A 17,363-nucleotide genomic window follows, 5' to 3' on the forward strand; every position below is an offset into this window, starting at 1 on the left:
TATGGACTCTGAAAAACAATCTGAGGGGTTTGAAGTGGCGGGAGGGTGGGAGGTTGGGGGTACCAGGTGGTGGGTATTATAGAGGGCACGGCTTGCATGGAGCACTGGGTGTGGTGAAAAAATAATGAATAATGTTTTTCTGAAAATAAATAAATTGGAAAAAAGTAATGAATGTTATGCTGAAAATAAATTAATTAATTAAAAAATTTTAAAAAATTAAGATCACCTGTAAATATACATCCTTCCTTCCCTGACTTCTTCTCCTCAGTAAGGTCTGTGTTTCTTCTCAGATGATTGAACGTCCTTAACTCTGATTTTAACTAGCTGGGGGTGGTCTGTAACCAGAACTGGACTGACCATATCTTTACTGAAAGGTGGGTACTCACAGCATTTCCACTTTTCAGAAGTCATAAATAGTCACCTCAGGCAAGATAGAGCTCACTGGTCATTGTTCCTTTGCTTTGAGTGTCTTCAAAGACCCAGTCATTTGACCAAAGAAGTCAGAATCTGCTCCCACAAATGTAGGAAATAAAGCTCTCAATTTCTACAATGAACACACAGGTTAGCTTGGGGATAACCTTCAAGTTTGGCTTTAATCAAACCTCTGCTTCTTTGCCTTCTGGACTACAAGATGGAATGACTTCACTTTTGCTTTGAGCCCAGCTTCCTCTTTCCCCTCCATCTTCTGTTTCACTTCTGAAATCAGAAGCTCCTCTCATCCTTTTTAGGGAGAACAGAGCTGAATGGCAACCTAGCACAGACCACAATATCAGATCATTCCAGGTCATACCCATTGGAACAGATAGTCAGCTGGAGCTAGATGCTTGCTGGGCTCACTACAAGTAGGCATCTGAGGGTGGAAACCACATCCTGGCCAGTGAGGACAGCTGTCTGAGCAAAGCAGAAAGACAAGCAGGCACTGGTTGCTTGCCTGCACCTTCGGCATGTGCTCAGGGGTAGCTGAGAGGATAGGAAAAACCTGGAGTGGAGGTTAGGGAAGAAATATCTAACTCAACTAATAAATCATTGAACATTATATCAAAAACTAATGGTGTACTATACCTAGCTAATTGAATTTAAATAAATAAAAAATATCAAATGTGTTAGCTGTTACAAAATTAATTTCTAGGAAACAACAGCTCTCATACACACAAATAAAACTCAACCTCTTTTATTGAAGAGATTGTCTTTTTTCCACTGTATATGTTTTCCTGCTTTGTTGAAGATTATTTGACCATAGAGTTGAGAGTCCATATCTGGCCTCTCTACTCTGTTCCACTGGTCTGTGTTTCTGTTTTTATGCCAGTGCCAGGCTGTCTTGGTGATCACAGCTTTGCAGTAAAGCTTGAAATCAGGCAATGTGATGCCCACAGTTTTGTTTTTCTTTTCCAATATTTCCTTTTTTTTTAAATTTCTTTTCAGTGTAACAGTATTCATTATTTTTACACCACACCCAGTACTCCATGCAATCCGTGCTCTCTATAATACCCACCACCTGGCTTCCCTCCCACTCCCTGACCCTTCAAAACCCTCAGGTTGTTTGTCAGAATCCATATTCTCTCATGGTTCACCTCCCCTTCCAATTTCCCACAACTCCCTTCTCCTCTCCATCTCCCCATGTCCTCCATGTTATTTGTTATGCTCCAAAAATAAGTGAAACCAGATGATAATTGACTCTCTCTGCTTGACTTATTTCACTCAGCATAATCTCTTCCAGTCCTGTCCATGTTGCTACAAAAGTTGGGTATTCATCCTTTCTAATGGAGGCATAATACTCCATGGTGTATATGGACCACATTTTCCTTATCCATTCGTCCGTTGAAGGGCATCTTGGTTCTTTTGATAGTTTGGCGACCGTGGCCATTGCTGCTATAAACATTGGGGTACAGATGTCCTTTCTTTTCACGACATCTGTATCTTTGGGGTAAATATCCAGGAGTGCAATGGCAGGGTCATAGGGAGGTTCAATTTTTAACTTCTTGAGGAATCTCCAGACTGTTCTCCAAAGAGGCTGCACCAACTTGCATTCCCACCAATGGTGTAAGAGGGTTCCCCTTTCTCCACATCCTCTCCAACACATGTTGTTTCCTGTCTTGCTAATTTTGGCCATTCTAACTGGTGTAAAGTGATATCTCAATGTAGTTTTTTTTTCCAATTTATTTATTTTCAGAAAAACAGTATTCATTATTTTTTCACCACACCCAGTGCTCCATGCAAGCCGTGCCCTCTATAATACCCACCACCTGGTACCCCAACCTCCCACCACCCCCCCGCCACTTCAATGTAGTTTTTTTTTCCTTTTTTTTCCCCAATTTATTTATTTTCAGAAAAACAGTATTCATTATTTTTTCACCACACCCAGTGCTCCATGCAAGCTGTGCCCTCTATAATACCCACCACCTGGTACCCCAACCTCCAACCCCCCCGCCACTTCAAACCCCTCAGACTGTTTTTCAGAGTCCATAGTCTCTCATGGTTCACCTCCCCTTCCAATTTACCCAAATTCCCTACTCCTCTCTAACGCCCCTTGTCCTCCATGCTATTGGTTATGCTCCACAAATGAGTGAAACCATATGATAATTGACTCTCTCTGCTTAACTTATTTCACTCAGCATAATCTCTTCCAGTCCCGTCCATGTTGCTACAAAAGTTGGATATTCGTCCTTTCTGATGGAGGCATAATACTCCATGGTGTATATGGACCACATCTTCCTTATCCATTCATCCATTGAAGGGCATCTTGGTTCTTTCCATAGTTTGGCGACTGTGGCCATTGCTGCTATAAACATTGGGGTACAGATGGCCCTTCTTTTCACGACATCTGTATCTTTGGGGTAAATACCCAGGAGTGCAATTGCAGGGTCGTAGGGAAGCTCTATTTTTAATTTCTTGAGGAATCTCCACACTGTTCTCCAAAGAGGCTGCAACAATTTGCATTCCCACCAACAGTGTAAGAGGGTTCCCCTTTCTCCACATCCTCTCCAACACATGTTGTTTCCTGTTTTGTTAATTTTGGCCATTCTAACTGGTGTAAGGTGATATCTCAATGTGGTTTTAATTTGAATCTCCCTGAGGGCTAATGATGATGAGCATTTTTTCATGTGTCTGATAGCCATTTGTATTTCTTGATTGGAGAAGTGTCTGTTCATATCTTCTGCCCATTTTTTGATGTGTTTGTCTGTTTCGTGTGGGTTGAGTTTGAGGAGTTCATTATAGATCCTGGATATCAACCTTTTGCCTGTACTGTCATTTGCAAATATCTTCTCCCATTCCGTGGGTTGCCTCTTTGTTTTCTTGACTGTTTCCTTTGCTGTGCAGAAGCTTTTGATTTTGATGAAGTCCCAAAAGTTTATTCTCACTTTTGTTTCCTTTGCCTTTGGAGACGTATCTTGAAAGAAGTTGCTGTGGCTGATATCAAAGAGATTACTGCCTATGTTCTCCTCTAGGATTCTGATGGATTCCTGTCTCACGTTGAGGTCTTTTATCCATTTTGAGTTTATCTTTGTGTATGGTGTAAGAGAATGGTCGAGTTTCATTCTTCTACATATAGCTGCCCAGTTTTCCCAGCACCATTTATTGAAGAAACTGTCTTTTTTCCACTGTATATTTTTTTTATTTTGTCGAAGATTATTTGACCATAGAGTTGAGGGTCCATATCTGGGCTCTCTACTCTGTTCCACTGGTCTATGTGTCTGTTTATGCCAGTACCACGCTGTCTTGGTGATCACTGCTTTGTAGTAAAGCTTGAAACACTTCAAAGTATAGGGATAGAGGGAATATTCCTGAACCTCATCGAATCTATCTATGAAAGACCCACACCAAATATCATCCTCAATGGGAAAAAGCTTGCAGCCTTCCCATTGAGATCAGGAACAAGACAAGGATGCCCACTCTCACCACTCTTGTTCAACATAGTATTAGAAGTCCTAGCAACAGCAATCAGACAACAAAGAGAAATAAAACGTATCCAAATTGGTAATGAAGAAGTCAAACTCTCTCTCTTCACAGATGACATGATTCTCTATATGGAAAACCCAAAAGACTCCACCCCTAAACTACTAGAACTCATACAACAACTCAGCTACGTGGCAGGATACAAAGTCAATGTACAGAAATCAGTGGCTTTCTTATACACTAACAATGAAAATACAGAAAGGGAAATTAGAGAATCGATTCAATTTACTATAGCACCAAGAACCATAAGATACCTGGGAATAAACCTAACCAAAGAAGTAAAGGATCTGTACTCGAGGAACTACAGAACACTCGTGAAAGAAATTGAAGAAGACACAAAAAGATGGAAGACCATTCCATGCTCTTGGATCGGAAGAATAAACAGTTAAAATGTCTATACTGCCTAGAGCAATCTATACTTTTAATGCTATTCCGATCAAAATTCCACCAGTATTCTTCAAAGATCTGGTCAAATAATCCTAAAATTTGTAGGGAATCAGAAGAGACCCCAAATCGCTAGGGAAATGCTGAAAAACAAAAATAAAACTGGGGGCATCATGTTACCTGATTTCAAGCTTTACTACAAAGCTGTGATCTTAATTTTTCATTATGCCCATGGAGAGAAAAGACTAGCAGGGAAACACCAGGATTAATGCAGGTTGATTTGGATTATGGGATTATTGGGTTTTTACTTCTTCCTACTTTTCTGTGATTCCTGAGTGTTCTGGGATAAATCAATTTTTTATATACTAGTAAAATACACATGAAGTCATTAAAAAAGGAAACTTGTAGAAGGACTAGGAGTCAAATTAGCAGATATTGCATTAAATCCGCTGAATTTATGTTTTGTTTTGTTTTGTTTTTAATTTTTTTATTTTTTCAGCGTAACAGTATTCATTATTTTTTCACCACACCCAGTGCTCCATGCAAGCCATGCCCTCTATAATACCCACCACCTGGTACCCCAACCTCCCACCCCCCTGCCACTTCAAACCCCTCAGATTGTTTTTCAGAGTCCATAGTCTCTCATGGTTCACCTCCCCTTCCAATTTCCCTCAACTCCCTTCTCCTCTCCATCTCTCCTTGTCCTCCATGTTATTTATTATGCTCCACAAATAAGTGAAAGCATATGATAATTGACTCTCAGCACAATTCAGAACCGTGTGTGTGTGTGTGTGTGTGTTTACCCCATCTCAACGATGCCCATGCATCTCCCCACGTTTGGAATAAGGACTTCATCGGAAGCAAATTGAACCCCAAACTGAAGGATCTAACAATTCCTGGAGGAAAACTCAAAGCAATAGGGAATGGGAGCCCGTAAGTATATGCCCAAATGTCTCATTGTTTGGAAGGAAAATTCTGTGGTATTCTGTTCTGTCCTAGAGATCGGGGGAGTCTTATCCACATTACCTACTGCAGTGATCTCAAGAATGCATCCCTATTTCAGGAACCCCTCACCCCATCCCACTCACTCTTGCTTCCAAATAAACTACCTACAGTCATATTCTTGTCTTAGATCCTGCTTTCAGAGTCACTCACACTAATTTAAAGACTAGAAAATGCCATGAGTTTTTTTTTTACCCCAGTGATATGATTCCTTACCACAACCAGCCCAAGACCTCTTAATCCTTTATTCACTCATTCACCATTCAGGAATCTTACCCCTGAACGTTTCAGAAATCTCTAACCATTACAACCCGCAGCTGCCCCGGGAAATGAAGAGATAAGGTTGAGTGAAGCAGATATATTCTCTGGCCTCATGCAAGGTCTAGAGTCCTTGGGAAAGCCCAATTAATAAACCAATTACACATGGGGTGCCTGGGTGGCTCAGTGGGTTAAAGCCTCTGCCTTTGGCTCAGGTCATGATCCCTGGGATCAAGTCCCGCATTGGGCTTTCTGTTCAGCGGGGAGCCTGCTTCCTCCTCCCCCCACCCTCTCTCTCTCTCTCTCTCTCTCTGTCTGTCTGCCTCTCCACCTACTTGTGATCTCTGTCAAATAAATAAATAAAAATCTTTATTTTTTAACTTGTTTTTTATTTTCAGCATAACAGTATTCATTATTTTTGCACCACACCCAGTGCTCCATGCAAGCCGTGCCCTCTATAATACCCACCACCTGGTACCCCGACCTCCCACCCCTCCACCACTTCAAACCCCTCAGATTATTTTTCAGAGTCCATAGTCTCTCATGATTCACATTCCCTTCCAATATACCCCAACTCCCTTCTCCTCTCTAACTCCCCATGTCTTCCATGCTATTTGTTATGCTCCACAAATAAGTGAAACCATATGATAATTGACTCTCTCTGCTTGACTTATTTTACTCAGCATAATCTCTTCCAGTCCCATCTATGTTGCTACAAAAGTTGGGTATTCGTCCTTTCTGATGGAGGCATAATACTCCATAGTGTATATGGACCACATATTCCTTATCCATTCGTCTGTTGAAGGGCATCTTGGTTCTTTTGATAGTTTGGCGACTGTGGCCATTGCTGCTATAAACATTGGGGTACAGATGGCCCTTCTTTTCACGACATCTGTATCTTTGGGGTAAATACCCAGTAGTGCAATGGCAGGGTCATAGGGAAGTTCTATTTTTAACTTCTTGAGGAATCTCCACACTGTTCTCCAAAGAGGTTGCACCAACTTGCATTCCCACCAGCAACACAAATAAGTCTAACATAGGGACAAGGATTAATCCCACGGAGGAAAGCTTTAAAGCAATAGGACAACATAACCTACTTTATGGACTTCAGATTGAAAGCAATGAGGGAAAATTAAATTATGTAAGTTGCAGCTACATGCCAAGAATGAATTGGTATTACAGAAATTAAGTGTAGTTAAGAGGAAGAAGGAAGTACTTCAAATGGGTGAATCTTCACACATGAGAAGAAATAAAAAATCATAAGAAATAAAAAAATTTAGCTGATTCCTGAATGTGTTCCATTAAAATCAAACCTTTGTGAGATACTCAAAACACTACCTAATTGAAATAGATGGTTGACTTCCATTTTAATTGGGGGACATGGGTATTCTGGGATTCATTTTCAGTAGTAACTTACATGACACTGGGAAGGACAAGTCCCGGCTCCAACTTCAAGTGCTTGGTGTTCTGATTGGATTTAGTTAATGTGGATCATTCGCAGAGTTTACTGTCACATGGTGGGGAGACCCCAAAATGCCAGCATTAGAGTATTGTCTGTGGAGTATTGTCAGTTGTCCCCCACCCCAGTTAGGTCTTTCTGACAATTGTCAGAATCTGCCTTTCTCCATGTGTACATAGTTCTCTTTAGACTATCAATTTAGTGGGACAGAGAAAAATTTTTATCAGAATAGAAGAAGTCCCATGCCTGATCCCCACCCATTGCTTAACTGTACTAGGCCCAGTGGATAATGAATTAAACCCCAAAGTCCAGATTGAGCATCTTTGCCCCATAACCACTGTGCAATATTGATCATTCCCATAAGACTTAAAAAGTCAGACGTCCACCCCATACAAGGCTATCCCACCTGATGTTAACATAAACAACCAGGGTACTGGATTCCTCTCTAGACCAGAGCCTGGATTGGGGATTCAGACAATCTGCTATTTCCCACATGGTTTCCCGTAATAATGTTCACTGTGATCATACCCTGCAGTTGCACCCTCTCTACAGGTGACCATCATTTTAAATTAATCATTTCACCCCTTTTCATGGTTTTTGTACCTTTTATGACTCTTACATAATTTATGTTGTGTTCTGTTAATAATGCAATAGTATCACATGCATCCTTTTTGGCTTCCTTCATTCACTCATCATCATATTTGTGAGATCAAGCAGTATTTTTTCTGTCTGTCATCCTACTTTATGCATTTTAACTGTTGTATTGCATTCCACTGTATAAAAGTAACACAAAATACTCACTCATCCTTCAGTTGGTGGAATTTTGTTGTTTACAGTTTTTGGCTAGTGGAGCAATGCTTCTCCTCTGACTCTGGTGCTTTATATCCTTAGGTATATGTACACAGGGTTCTCCAGGGCAAACCTCTAGGTGCTGGACTGCCTGATCATAGCTGTATATCTTTTCCCCCAAACCAGGAAATCCACACTACCCCCTACCAAACTGGCTGGAGCAATTTGCACACCTACCAGAGGTCTGTGAGATGCTACCTGCTCCGCAGAATTTAATACTGAAATCAAAACAAACAGCAAACATCTGTCTATCATCTTGGAATTCACAATCTCATTTAATTGGCACCACAGCCCTGAAAGAGCCATCATCACTAACAGTCACACAGGAAAGCACCAGAGGCTCACATGGGAGAGTGCTGATTCCAGGTGCTGATGTTGGGGGAGGAGCCATGCAGGAAGCACCTGGTGAAGAGAGAGAAGCCTGCAGAATCCAGACAGGGGTTGGGATGTCGTTCTGGGCTTGCACCTTCTAGGCTGGATATAAATTTCAGTCCATCTAAACAGTTGCTCAGCCGCATTACCTGAGTCTCTGCACTTAGAGCTGGAGACACCAACTGGAAACTCACATCAGGGAGTGTGCATGTGATAAAAAGACTTTTGTGATACACAGTGTTGGAGCAGAACCAAAAAAATTGAGTGGAGTTATGGACACAAACGTTCATGTGGATAACGCCTCATGTCATCAGGGTGAGGGAATAAGAGAAGCCAGACACTAAGGAGACAGCAAGGCAGGGGGCAGGGTTCATGGTGGAGGACCCTCCTCCAGGGAGCTCTCCCAGCCTTGTCCTTGCCTCCTGCACAGACAACACCGCTTCATTGCCTTTAGGTTTTCTGCACAGAGTTCACACAGTTCATGGACCACTTCAGAATCTTCTGGGTTAATGCAGCCCTCTGTGTATGTGTGATTCTGTTCTAAGATTCTCAAACCCCAAAGAATGTGCAGCACCATCCTCCATTTACCTCTTGGTTTCACCTTGGGAACCTGTCTGGCTGTGCCATGCCTGAAACACCAACACCACTAGCACCACCAGCACCAGTGCAGACAGACCCACTCGGATGAGGTTCTCCAGCGTGTGATCTGGGCGTGGGGCTAGGGACAATGGGGCAGAGAGGTCATGCAGGGCAGGACAGGTCACGCCTACCACTGCACCCAGAGGGAAGATCTAGGTCTCCCCTCCCCTTGAGCAGGTCATATGCACCCCAGGATGCCTATGTTCTGTTACTCACCACTTGTGGAGTCTGGAGTCTGCAGTGATGAGGTGACAGCAACAGGAACCCCTGAGAGGAAAGCAAAGAACATGAGTAGTTGCGGCTAGCTCAGCCCAGTATTGCCCTGAGGATCTGAATTATCAATTCTCCCTTCTCCTGTCCCGAGGAACAAGCCTGTCTTCACAGTGATCCCTCCTGCAGCCACAGGTGAGACGTGAACCCTCTTGTCTCCAACTCCTTTGCATTTAGACTTTGATTTGAGGTGTTGATGACAAAAAAGGGCTCAGCCACGCTCCATGCCACAAGCGGACAGTGCACCTGTTTGGAAATCCCTCGTGTCTTTCTTGCTTTCTCGTCAAACTGAGCAACAGCCCGCCCTGAGCTTGATTTCCTGGGGAAGAGAGTCCTGAGTTAATCCTCAGAGAGTAATCCTGGATTTAGGGGTGGGAGGCAGGTGCCCAGGGATTCCTGAGGGTCAGAAACACGAAGGGGTGGGCACCCCAGGCTACCAGTCTCTCCTCAGCCTCAGCCCAGAAGTCTCATCCTACACCTATGTTAAGAACCTTCACGGCACCTGGGTGGCTTAGTGGGATAGGCTTCTGCCTTCGGCTTGGATCAAGGTCTCAGGATCCTGGGATTGAGCCCCGCATCGGGCTTTCTGCTCTGCAGAGAGCCTGCTTCCCCCTCTCTCTCTCTGACTGCCTCTCTGCCTACTTGTGATCTCTCTCTGTCAAATAAATAAATAAAATCTTAAAACAAAATAAGGGTGGAATCCCATCCCTGAAGAAGTTGGGGCGTGGAACTGAAAAATCTGCATATTCCTGAGAGCTACATTTTCTCTGAATTCCACAAGCCCAAGCATGTTAAGAATTTCTTTATTGCAGCAATGGCCATGATCGCCAAACTATGGAAAGAACCAAGATGCCCTTCAACGGACGAATGGATAAGGAAGATGTGGTCCATATACACTATAGAGTATTATGCCTCCATCAGAAAGGATGAATACCCAACTTTTGTAGCAACATGGACGGGACTGGAAGAGATTATGCTGAGTGAAATCAGTCAAGCAGAGAGAGTCAATTATCATATGGTTTCACTTATTTGTGGAGCATAACAAATAGCATGGAGGACAAGGGGCGTTAGAGAGGAGTAGGGAATTTGGGTAAATTGGAAGGGGAGGTGAACCATGAGAGACTATGGACTCTGAAAAACAATCTGAGGGGTTTGAAGTGGCAGGGGGGTGGGAGGTTGGGGTACCAGGTGGTGGGTATTATAGAGGGCACAGCTTGCATGGAGCACTGGGTGTGGTGAAAAAATGATGAATAATGTTTTTCTGAAAATAAATAAATTGAAAAAAAAGAATTTCTTTATTGTTGTTGTTGTTGTTATTATTATTATTATTATTATTAACATATAATGTAGTATTTGCTTCAGGGGTAGAGGTCTGTGAATCATCAGCATTACACAATTCGAATACACTCACCACCATTGCACGTATCCTCCCCAATGCCCATAACGCAGCCACCCTAACCCTCTCCCGCACCCTCCAGGAACCCTCAGTTTGTTTCCTGAGATTAAGAGTTTCTTCTGGTTTTTCTTAAAACTACTTATGTATAATGTTATTGTTAAAGTCTGCAGAAGCTGCAAATACTGTCCTGCAGGCCATTTAAATTAGCTTGTCCCACCTCTAATAAACAAAATTTTTAAAAATGTTTTTTAAAAAAAAGAACCTTCAAATGGTTTTCTTTTGTTATTTCATTCATTCATTCACACATTCACTCATTCACTAGATCCACTAGTTATGGACCATCTGGAAATATAATAGACATACTTACATACATATGTGTGTATTTATGTACATTATTGACATGTATGATATAGGATGTGATTCATACATAAAAATGTATGAAATACATACTACACATAAATACATATGATATACATATTATATATTATATAATGTATTTTGATATACATATTATATATTATATAATGTATTTTATATGCTATGTATATCTGTATGTAAATAAGACATGTGGTGAGACACTTGTAAGTATACAATACACATCGGTATGTGGTACCAGCATGCCCAAGTGTGTCTTGGTGAAGGTAATAAAGAATAATCAATGTTCTTATTAAGAAGAAAAATGTGGAGGGGCACCTGGGTGGCTCAGTGGATTAAAGCCTCTGCCTTCAGCTCAGGTCATGAACTCGGAGTTCTAGGATCGAGCCCTGCGTCGGGCTCTCTACTGAGCAGGGAGCCTGCTTCCCCTCTCTCTCTGCCTGCCTCTCTGACTACTTGTGATCTCTGTCAAGTACATAAATAAAATCTTAAGAAAGAAGAAGGAGAAGAAGGAGGAGGGGGGGAGGAGGGAGAGGAGGAGGAGGAGGAAGAGGAAGAAAATGTGGAGTGCCTGGGTGACTCGGTCCATTAAGCATCTGACTCTTGATCTCATCTCATGTCTTGATCTCAGGGTTGTGAATTCAAGCCCTGCATTGGGCTCCATACCCAATGAAGAAGAAAAAGAAGGAGGAGAAGGAAGGGGAAAATGTGTATCAGATAAGGTGGAGCTATAAATAGAAAAGTCTGTAATACATTTAGGACTGATCAAACACTTTTTTTTAAATTACAAAAGGCATTAATGGGGTATTTGTATAGGGTCACATCCAAGGTGACATTTGGAAGAGGATTTTAAGTCAACACAGAAGGGTGACAGAGAGGCATAGGAAGAGAGAGTGACAATATTTAATACAAAATGAATGTTCATGTCCTTTGACTAAGCTATTCTGTTCTAAGAATTTAACCAAGAGAGAAGGAGTAATTGCTTCTGCATATCCCTGTGCATTGGTATGTGCAAGGATATTCATCATAGGTTACTTTGAAATATCAAAAGCCTCGGAACAAACGAACTGCCAAAGTATAGGGTATTGGTTACATTTATCCTGACACATTAAAGCGAGAAAGTACCATACAACCATTAAAAAGTCTAAAAGAGATGCATATTACTGATATCAGATAATTCTTTAGAATGTATCATTTCATTTAAAAAAAAAAAAACAGAGCTGATCAGAACAATGTCTATAAGATGTTGAAGTTTGTCCACTCACGGAAGATGTTTGTAGAGTCTCCCTGAATGTTTGGGGGGGAGAGGTAGCCGAGTGTGTTGGGGTGGATTTGGGGTTTGAGCAAGTGGTAGCAGAGACTGCAAGGTAACTACTTTTTTTGTACACCATTTGTGAACAGTTTCCGGGATGCACCATGTGAATGCACTCCTGGCTTCTGGCTTTTTCAGAGATGCTGCATTCACGCGTGGATCCTGGCCCAGTGGGATCCCACGCACCAGTGGGAGGTGTGGGGCAGAGGACGGAAGGACAAGTTGCCTCCAGAGAGGCGCCTGCTGGGAGGACATCCAGACAGGAGACAGAGGGATGGGGAGGAAGACATTCAGAGAGCCCCTTACCTGTGACCACGAGCTCCAGGGGGTCGCTGGGGTGCGACAGCAGGAAAGGGGTGCTGCTGAGTGACCCATAGCACCTGTAAGTCCCACCGCGGTCCAGAGTCACGGAGCGCAAGGGAAAGTCCGCCTGAAATTCCCCACCTTGGTGCTGAGACCTGCGGTGCAGGGGCGGCCCAGCCTCTCCCTCCTTGGACAGAAGGAACGCATCAAAGAAGCTGGCACTCTGACACCGCAGGGTCACATTCTCTCCTGCGGCCACGGCGGGGCCCGGCTGCGCAGACAGGGTGGGAGGTGGCCCCTGTGGGAGCTGGACTGGGAGGAGAGAGTCAGGTGTTTGGGGCGGCTCTGCGCTCTTGCCCCTCCCCCGAGCTGAACTGAGCTGTCACTCAGGCGCCCCACCCAAGCGCGGCTCCTGGCTTCTCTGTCCAGTTGTCTTAAACTCGCGCTTCCCGCCCTGGCGCCTCTCTGCCTGTGCTCCCCGCCCGCACTTCCAACAAGTGCCTGAGATGCCAGCCCAGGAAAAGTGGGAGTGTGGGCTGGGATATGGCTCCTACCTGCGACCAGGATGTCCAGGGGTTCACTGGGGGCCGACCACTCAAAGGAGAGGGTGTGTCCGCCGTAGCACGTGTACCGGCCCCCGTGGGAGGATCTCACAGGGCCCAGGGGGAATTCTGCCCCAGAGAGCTCAGCCTGGGACTGCCAGCCAAGCCGCTGGGGAGGGTCACCTGCGCCCTCCTTAGACAGAGCGAATCTGTCGTAGCCGACATCAGAGTGACACTGGAGGGTCAGGCTCTGCCCAGGAGCCACCACGGGCCCTGGCAAGACTGACAGGGATGGTTTCCTAGACACACCTGGGAGAAAAGGTGGTTCTGGTTTCCAAGAGGGTCAGGTTTCTCCTGCTCCTCCCACAGGCCTCCCACTGCTGGCTCCCAGCCTCCTGAGCTCTCTTGCCCCAACCTCATCGTCTTCAGTGCCCCACCTGGGATGATGCTCCTCTCACTGGTCTGGAGAACCAAGGAGTTCTAGAGTCATGCCCTGAATTCCTCACCTGAGATCAGGAGCTCCAAAACGTGGCTGGAGGTAGACCACACAAAGGGGGAGCTCGAGAAATAACCATAGCACCTGTAAGTCTGCCTGTGACTTGGGCTCACGTGGTCCACGGTGAAGAGCGCTTGGAACCACCCATCAGCTTGGTGCTGTGAGTCCAAGTGCCTGGGGTGGCCCTCTCCTTCTTTGCTGCACAGAACGAACCCATCAAATTCCTGCCATGAGCCACACTGGAGGGCCACGCTCCCTCCTGAGGTCACGATGGGGCTAGGCAGGGCTGAGAGGCTGGGTTTGTTGAACATTCCTGGAAGAGAACAAACCCGGTGTGTTAGAAGGGCGGGGTAGGGGGGGCGCCTGAGGAAATCACGTTAAGTGAAATAGGGTAGGCAGAGAGGGACGAGTACTGCATGATTCTGCATCTATGAGGAACCTAAAGATGGTCAGATTCGTGGAGGCAGAGAGTAGAATGGTGGTTGCCAAGGGCTGCAAGGAGGGGAAGAGGGAGGGTCATGTGTACAGAGTTTCAGTTTTGCAAGACAGTTCAGTTCTGGAGATCTGCTGTGCAGCCCTGTGCCTATAACTATACTGTGCTGGGCACTCAGAAGTTTGTGAAGAAGGTAGATCTCATGTTGGGGGGGGAGTGTTGGGGTGGGAGAGGAAAACCACCCCCGATGGTTGATGGGACTGTGCTATAGAAAGGGAGGTCCCTCCCGGGGCACAGCCACCTCACCTATGCAGACAGAAACACTGGCTCACCTGTGACCACCAAGTCCAGAGGCTTGCTGGGCACTGACCAGCTTGTTTGTCTGCGATACAAGCAGGAGTAGCGACCAGCAAGGTGGTAGGTCATGTGTGGGAATGGGAACTTAGCCTTGTTGCTGGGTCCCAGGGGAAACTCCCTCCTCAAGGGCTCTGGGAACCCTTCCCGGTACAGGCAGTACTGGTCAGCATTCTGAGATCCCTGACACCAGATGCTCACAGGCTTCCCCTGGGCCACCACAGGATCTGGCTCTGCCCAGATGATGGGTATGGGCAGCGTCTCTGAAAGAGAGTCAGAATTGCAGTCCCGGTATTCTCTATGCCTCAGTTTCCCCTGGTTCTCAGCCCTTGGGCCCCTTGTACACGTTTTTATTGATCAGTTTAAGATTCCTCTCCTCCATCTTCCAGATGCCCTGGCAGGGATGGGGGTCCTATATTGTGCCCAAGGAGGAGGTGGGACCTGGGACCCCTGGGGATAGGCTCACCTGCCTGCACATAGGTCATCTGGCTCAGACACAGTCCTGGAAGAGAGATCCCAGAGAGAGGCCACTGACTCCTGAGAAGATCCCCACCTTTTCTAAGCACCCCAAGTTCATGAGATCTCCTGAGAGAACACAGCCTGGCTTTGAGAGGGCTCCCCTCTCCCACACAGGTGTCTATCCCCATCCTTCCGAAAACTCACCAAGGCAGAGAAGAACCATAAAGGTGATGGTCATGGTGCTGCCTCCCACTGGACAAGCCTGCACAGACAGATGCCTGGACAGGATGCAGGCAGCAGGGTGCTTTCCCATCGTCAGGCTCAGAGGAAGGGGCTCCAGAGGACGCCTGCTTCCTCTGCAGGCAAGTGAGACCTGATCTATGGTGTGCCCAACCTTCCATCTACCAGGCAAGACCTTCTTCCTGAAGAGGGTGGGGACATTTCCAGTCCTGAGTCGGCCCTGTTGGCCACTACAACCTGGGTGTGCCCAAGGGAATACCACTTCCCTTCTCAAGATTTCCATTTATGGGGATGTCTTTGTGCCAGCCCTTCACCCAGCCAATGTCCATTTGAACCCTCAGACTTTTTTCCAGGCCCTGAACATTCATCTGTGAACGAGAAGATGTAGTCACAGTGAGGGCTCAGATTATCCGAAGATAGCCATTCAGTAATGGATCTCACAGTTACTTATCTGAAAAAGAGAAATGCACAGAAATATGAAAATATATATCAGTAGGGAATTATAAGCTGAATATTAAAAAATAAAAACCTTGTACCCATTCTTTTTTTTTTAAAGATTTTATTTATTTATTTGACAGAGCGAGATCACAAGCAGGCAGAGAGGCAGGCAGAGAGAGAGGAGGAAGCAGGCTCCCTGCTGAGCAGAGAGCCCGACGTGGGCCTCGATCCCAGGACCCTGAGATCATGACCTGAGCCATTACTCATTGTCAGGGAAATGCAAATCAAAACAACAGGGATATATCACTGCACATCTATTAGGATGACTATTCTCAAAAACACACACACACACAAAGACAAAAAATACTGAAGAGGATACAGAAAAATTGGAACCTGTGTACACTGTTGGTGGGAAGGCAAAATGGTGCCACTGCTGGAAAACAGTATGGAGGCTCTACAAAGTATTGATAATAGGACTGCCATATGATCCCTCAATCCCACCCTTGGGTATTGATCCAAAAGGACTGAATTAGAATCTCAAAGGAAAATTAGCACTCTATTGTTCATTGCAGCATTATTCACAGTGGACAAGACAAGGAAACAACCTAAGTGCCCATCAGTGGTTGGAAGGATAAAGTACATGTGGTACCCACCTACCATGGGGTATTATTCCGGAAATATTCTTAAGAAGGAGGTAATCTAACATTTTTTTTTTATTTTTTTTTCCCAATTTATTTATTTTCAGAAAAACAGTATTCATTATTTTTTCACCACACCCAGTGCTCCATGCAAGCTGTGCCCTCTATAATACCCACCACCTGGTACCCCAACCTCCCACCCCCCCGCCACTTCAAACCCCTCAGACTGTTTTTCAGAGTCCATAGTCTCTCATGGTTCACCTCCCCTTCCAATTTACCCAAATTCCCTACTCCTCTCTAACGCCCCTTGTCCTCCATGCTATTGGTTATGCTCCACAAATGAGTGAAACCATATGATAATTGACTCTCTCTGCTTGACTGATTTCACTCAGCATAATCTCTTCCAGTCCCGTCCATGTTGCTACAAAAGTTGGATATTCGTCCTTTCTGATGGAGGCATAATACTCCATAGTGTATATGGACCACATCTTCCTTATCCATTCATCCGTTGAAGGGCATCTTGGTTCTTTCCATAGTTTGGCGACTGTGGCCATTGCTGCTATAAACATTGGGGTACAGATGGCCCTTCTTTTCACGACATCTGTATCTTTGGGGTAAATACCCAGGAGTGCAATTGCAGGGTCGTAGGGAAGCTCTATTTTTAATTTCCTGAGGAATCTCCACACTGTTCTCCAAAGAGGCTGCACCAACTTGCATTCCCACCAACAGTGTAAGAGGGTTCCCCTTTCTCCACATCCTCTCCAACACATGTTGTTTCCTGTTTTGTTAATTTTGGCCATTCTAACTGGTGTAAGGTGATATCTCAATGTGGTTTTAATTTGAATCTCCCTGAGGGCTAATGATGATGAGCATTTTTTCATGTGTCTGATAGCCATTTGTATTTCTTGATTGGAGAAGTGTCTGTTCATATCTTCTGCCCATTTTTTGATGTGTTTGTCTGTTTCGTGTGGGTTGAGTTTGAGGAGTTCATTATAGATCCTGGATATCAACCTTTTGTCTGTACTGTCATTTGCAAATATCTTCTCCCATTCCGTGGGTTGCCTCTTTGTTTTTTTGACTGTTTCCTTTGCTGTGCAGAAGCTTTTGATTTTGATGAAGTCCCAGAAGTCTATTTTCGCTTTTGTTTCCTTTGCCTTTGGAGACGTATCTTGAAAGAAGTTGCTGTGGCT

General features: G+C 44.8%; 1 protein-coding gene across 1 annotated transcript; it reads right to left on the bottom strand.

Moving 5' to 3' along the window:
- Positions 1-8,153: 8,153 nt before the first annotated feature.
- On the bottom strand, positions 8,154-15,235 carry LOC122912192 (leukocyte immunoglobulin-like receptor subfamily A member 6). Its single transcript, XM_044257646.1, has 9 exons — positions 15,062-15,235; positions 14,865-14,900; positions 14,377-14,661; positions 13,622-13,924; positions 13,128-13,424; positions 12,577-12,885; positions 9,134-9,184; positions 8,867-8,996; positions 8,154-8,308 (listed from the first exon to the last, which is right to left on the bottom strand). The coding sequence occupies exons 1-9, from the start codon at positions 15,168-15,170 to the stop codon at positions 8,248-8,250; spliced, it is 1,581 nt and encodes a 526-aa protein (XP_044113581.1). The 5' UTR covers positions 15,171-15,235; the 3' UTR covers positions 8,154-8,247.
- Between the last annotated feature and the right edge of the window lie 2,128 nt (positions 15,236-17,363).

This window comes from Neovison vison, chromosome 7 (genome assembly GCF_020171115.1).
Source record: "Neovison vison isolate M4711 chromosome 7, ASM_NN_V1, whole genome shotgun sequence".
Classification (NCBI taxonomy): Eukaryota; Metazoa; Chordata; class Mammalia; order Carnivora; family Mustelidae; genus Neogale; species Neogale vison.

Excerpts from the sequence above, each read along its gene's own strand:
- LOC122912192 (XM_044257646.1), bottom strand. The coding sequence starts at position 15,170 with ATGGGAAAGCACCCTGCTGCCTGCATCCTGTCCAGGCATCTGTCTGTG. Across the intron at positions 14,662-14,864 it reads GATGACCTATGTGCAGGCAG|AGACGCTGCCCATACCCATC; the intron begins GTGAGCCTATCC and ends ACTCTCTTTCAG. Across the intron at positions 13,925-14,376 it reads TCTGGACTTGGTGGTCACAG|GAATGTTCAACAAACCCAGC; the intron begins GTGAGCCAGTGT and ends GTTCTCTTCCAG.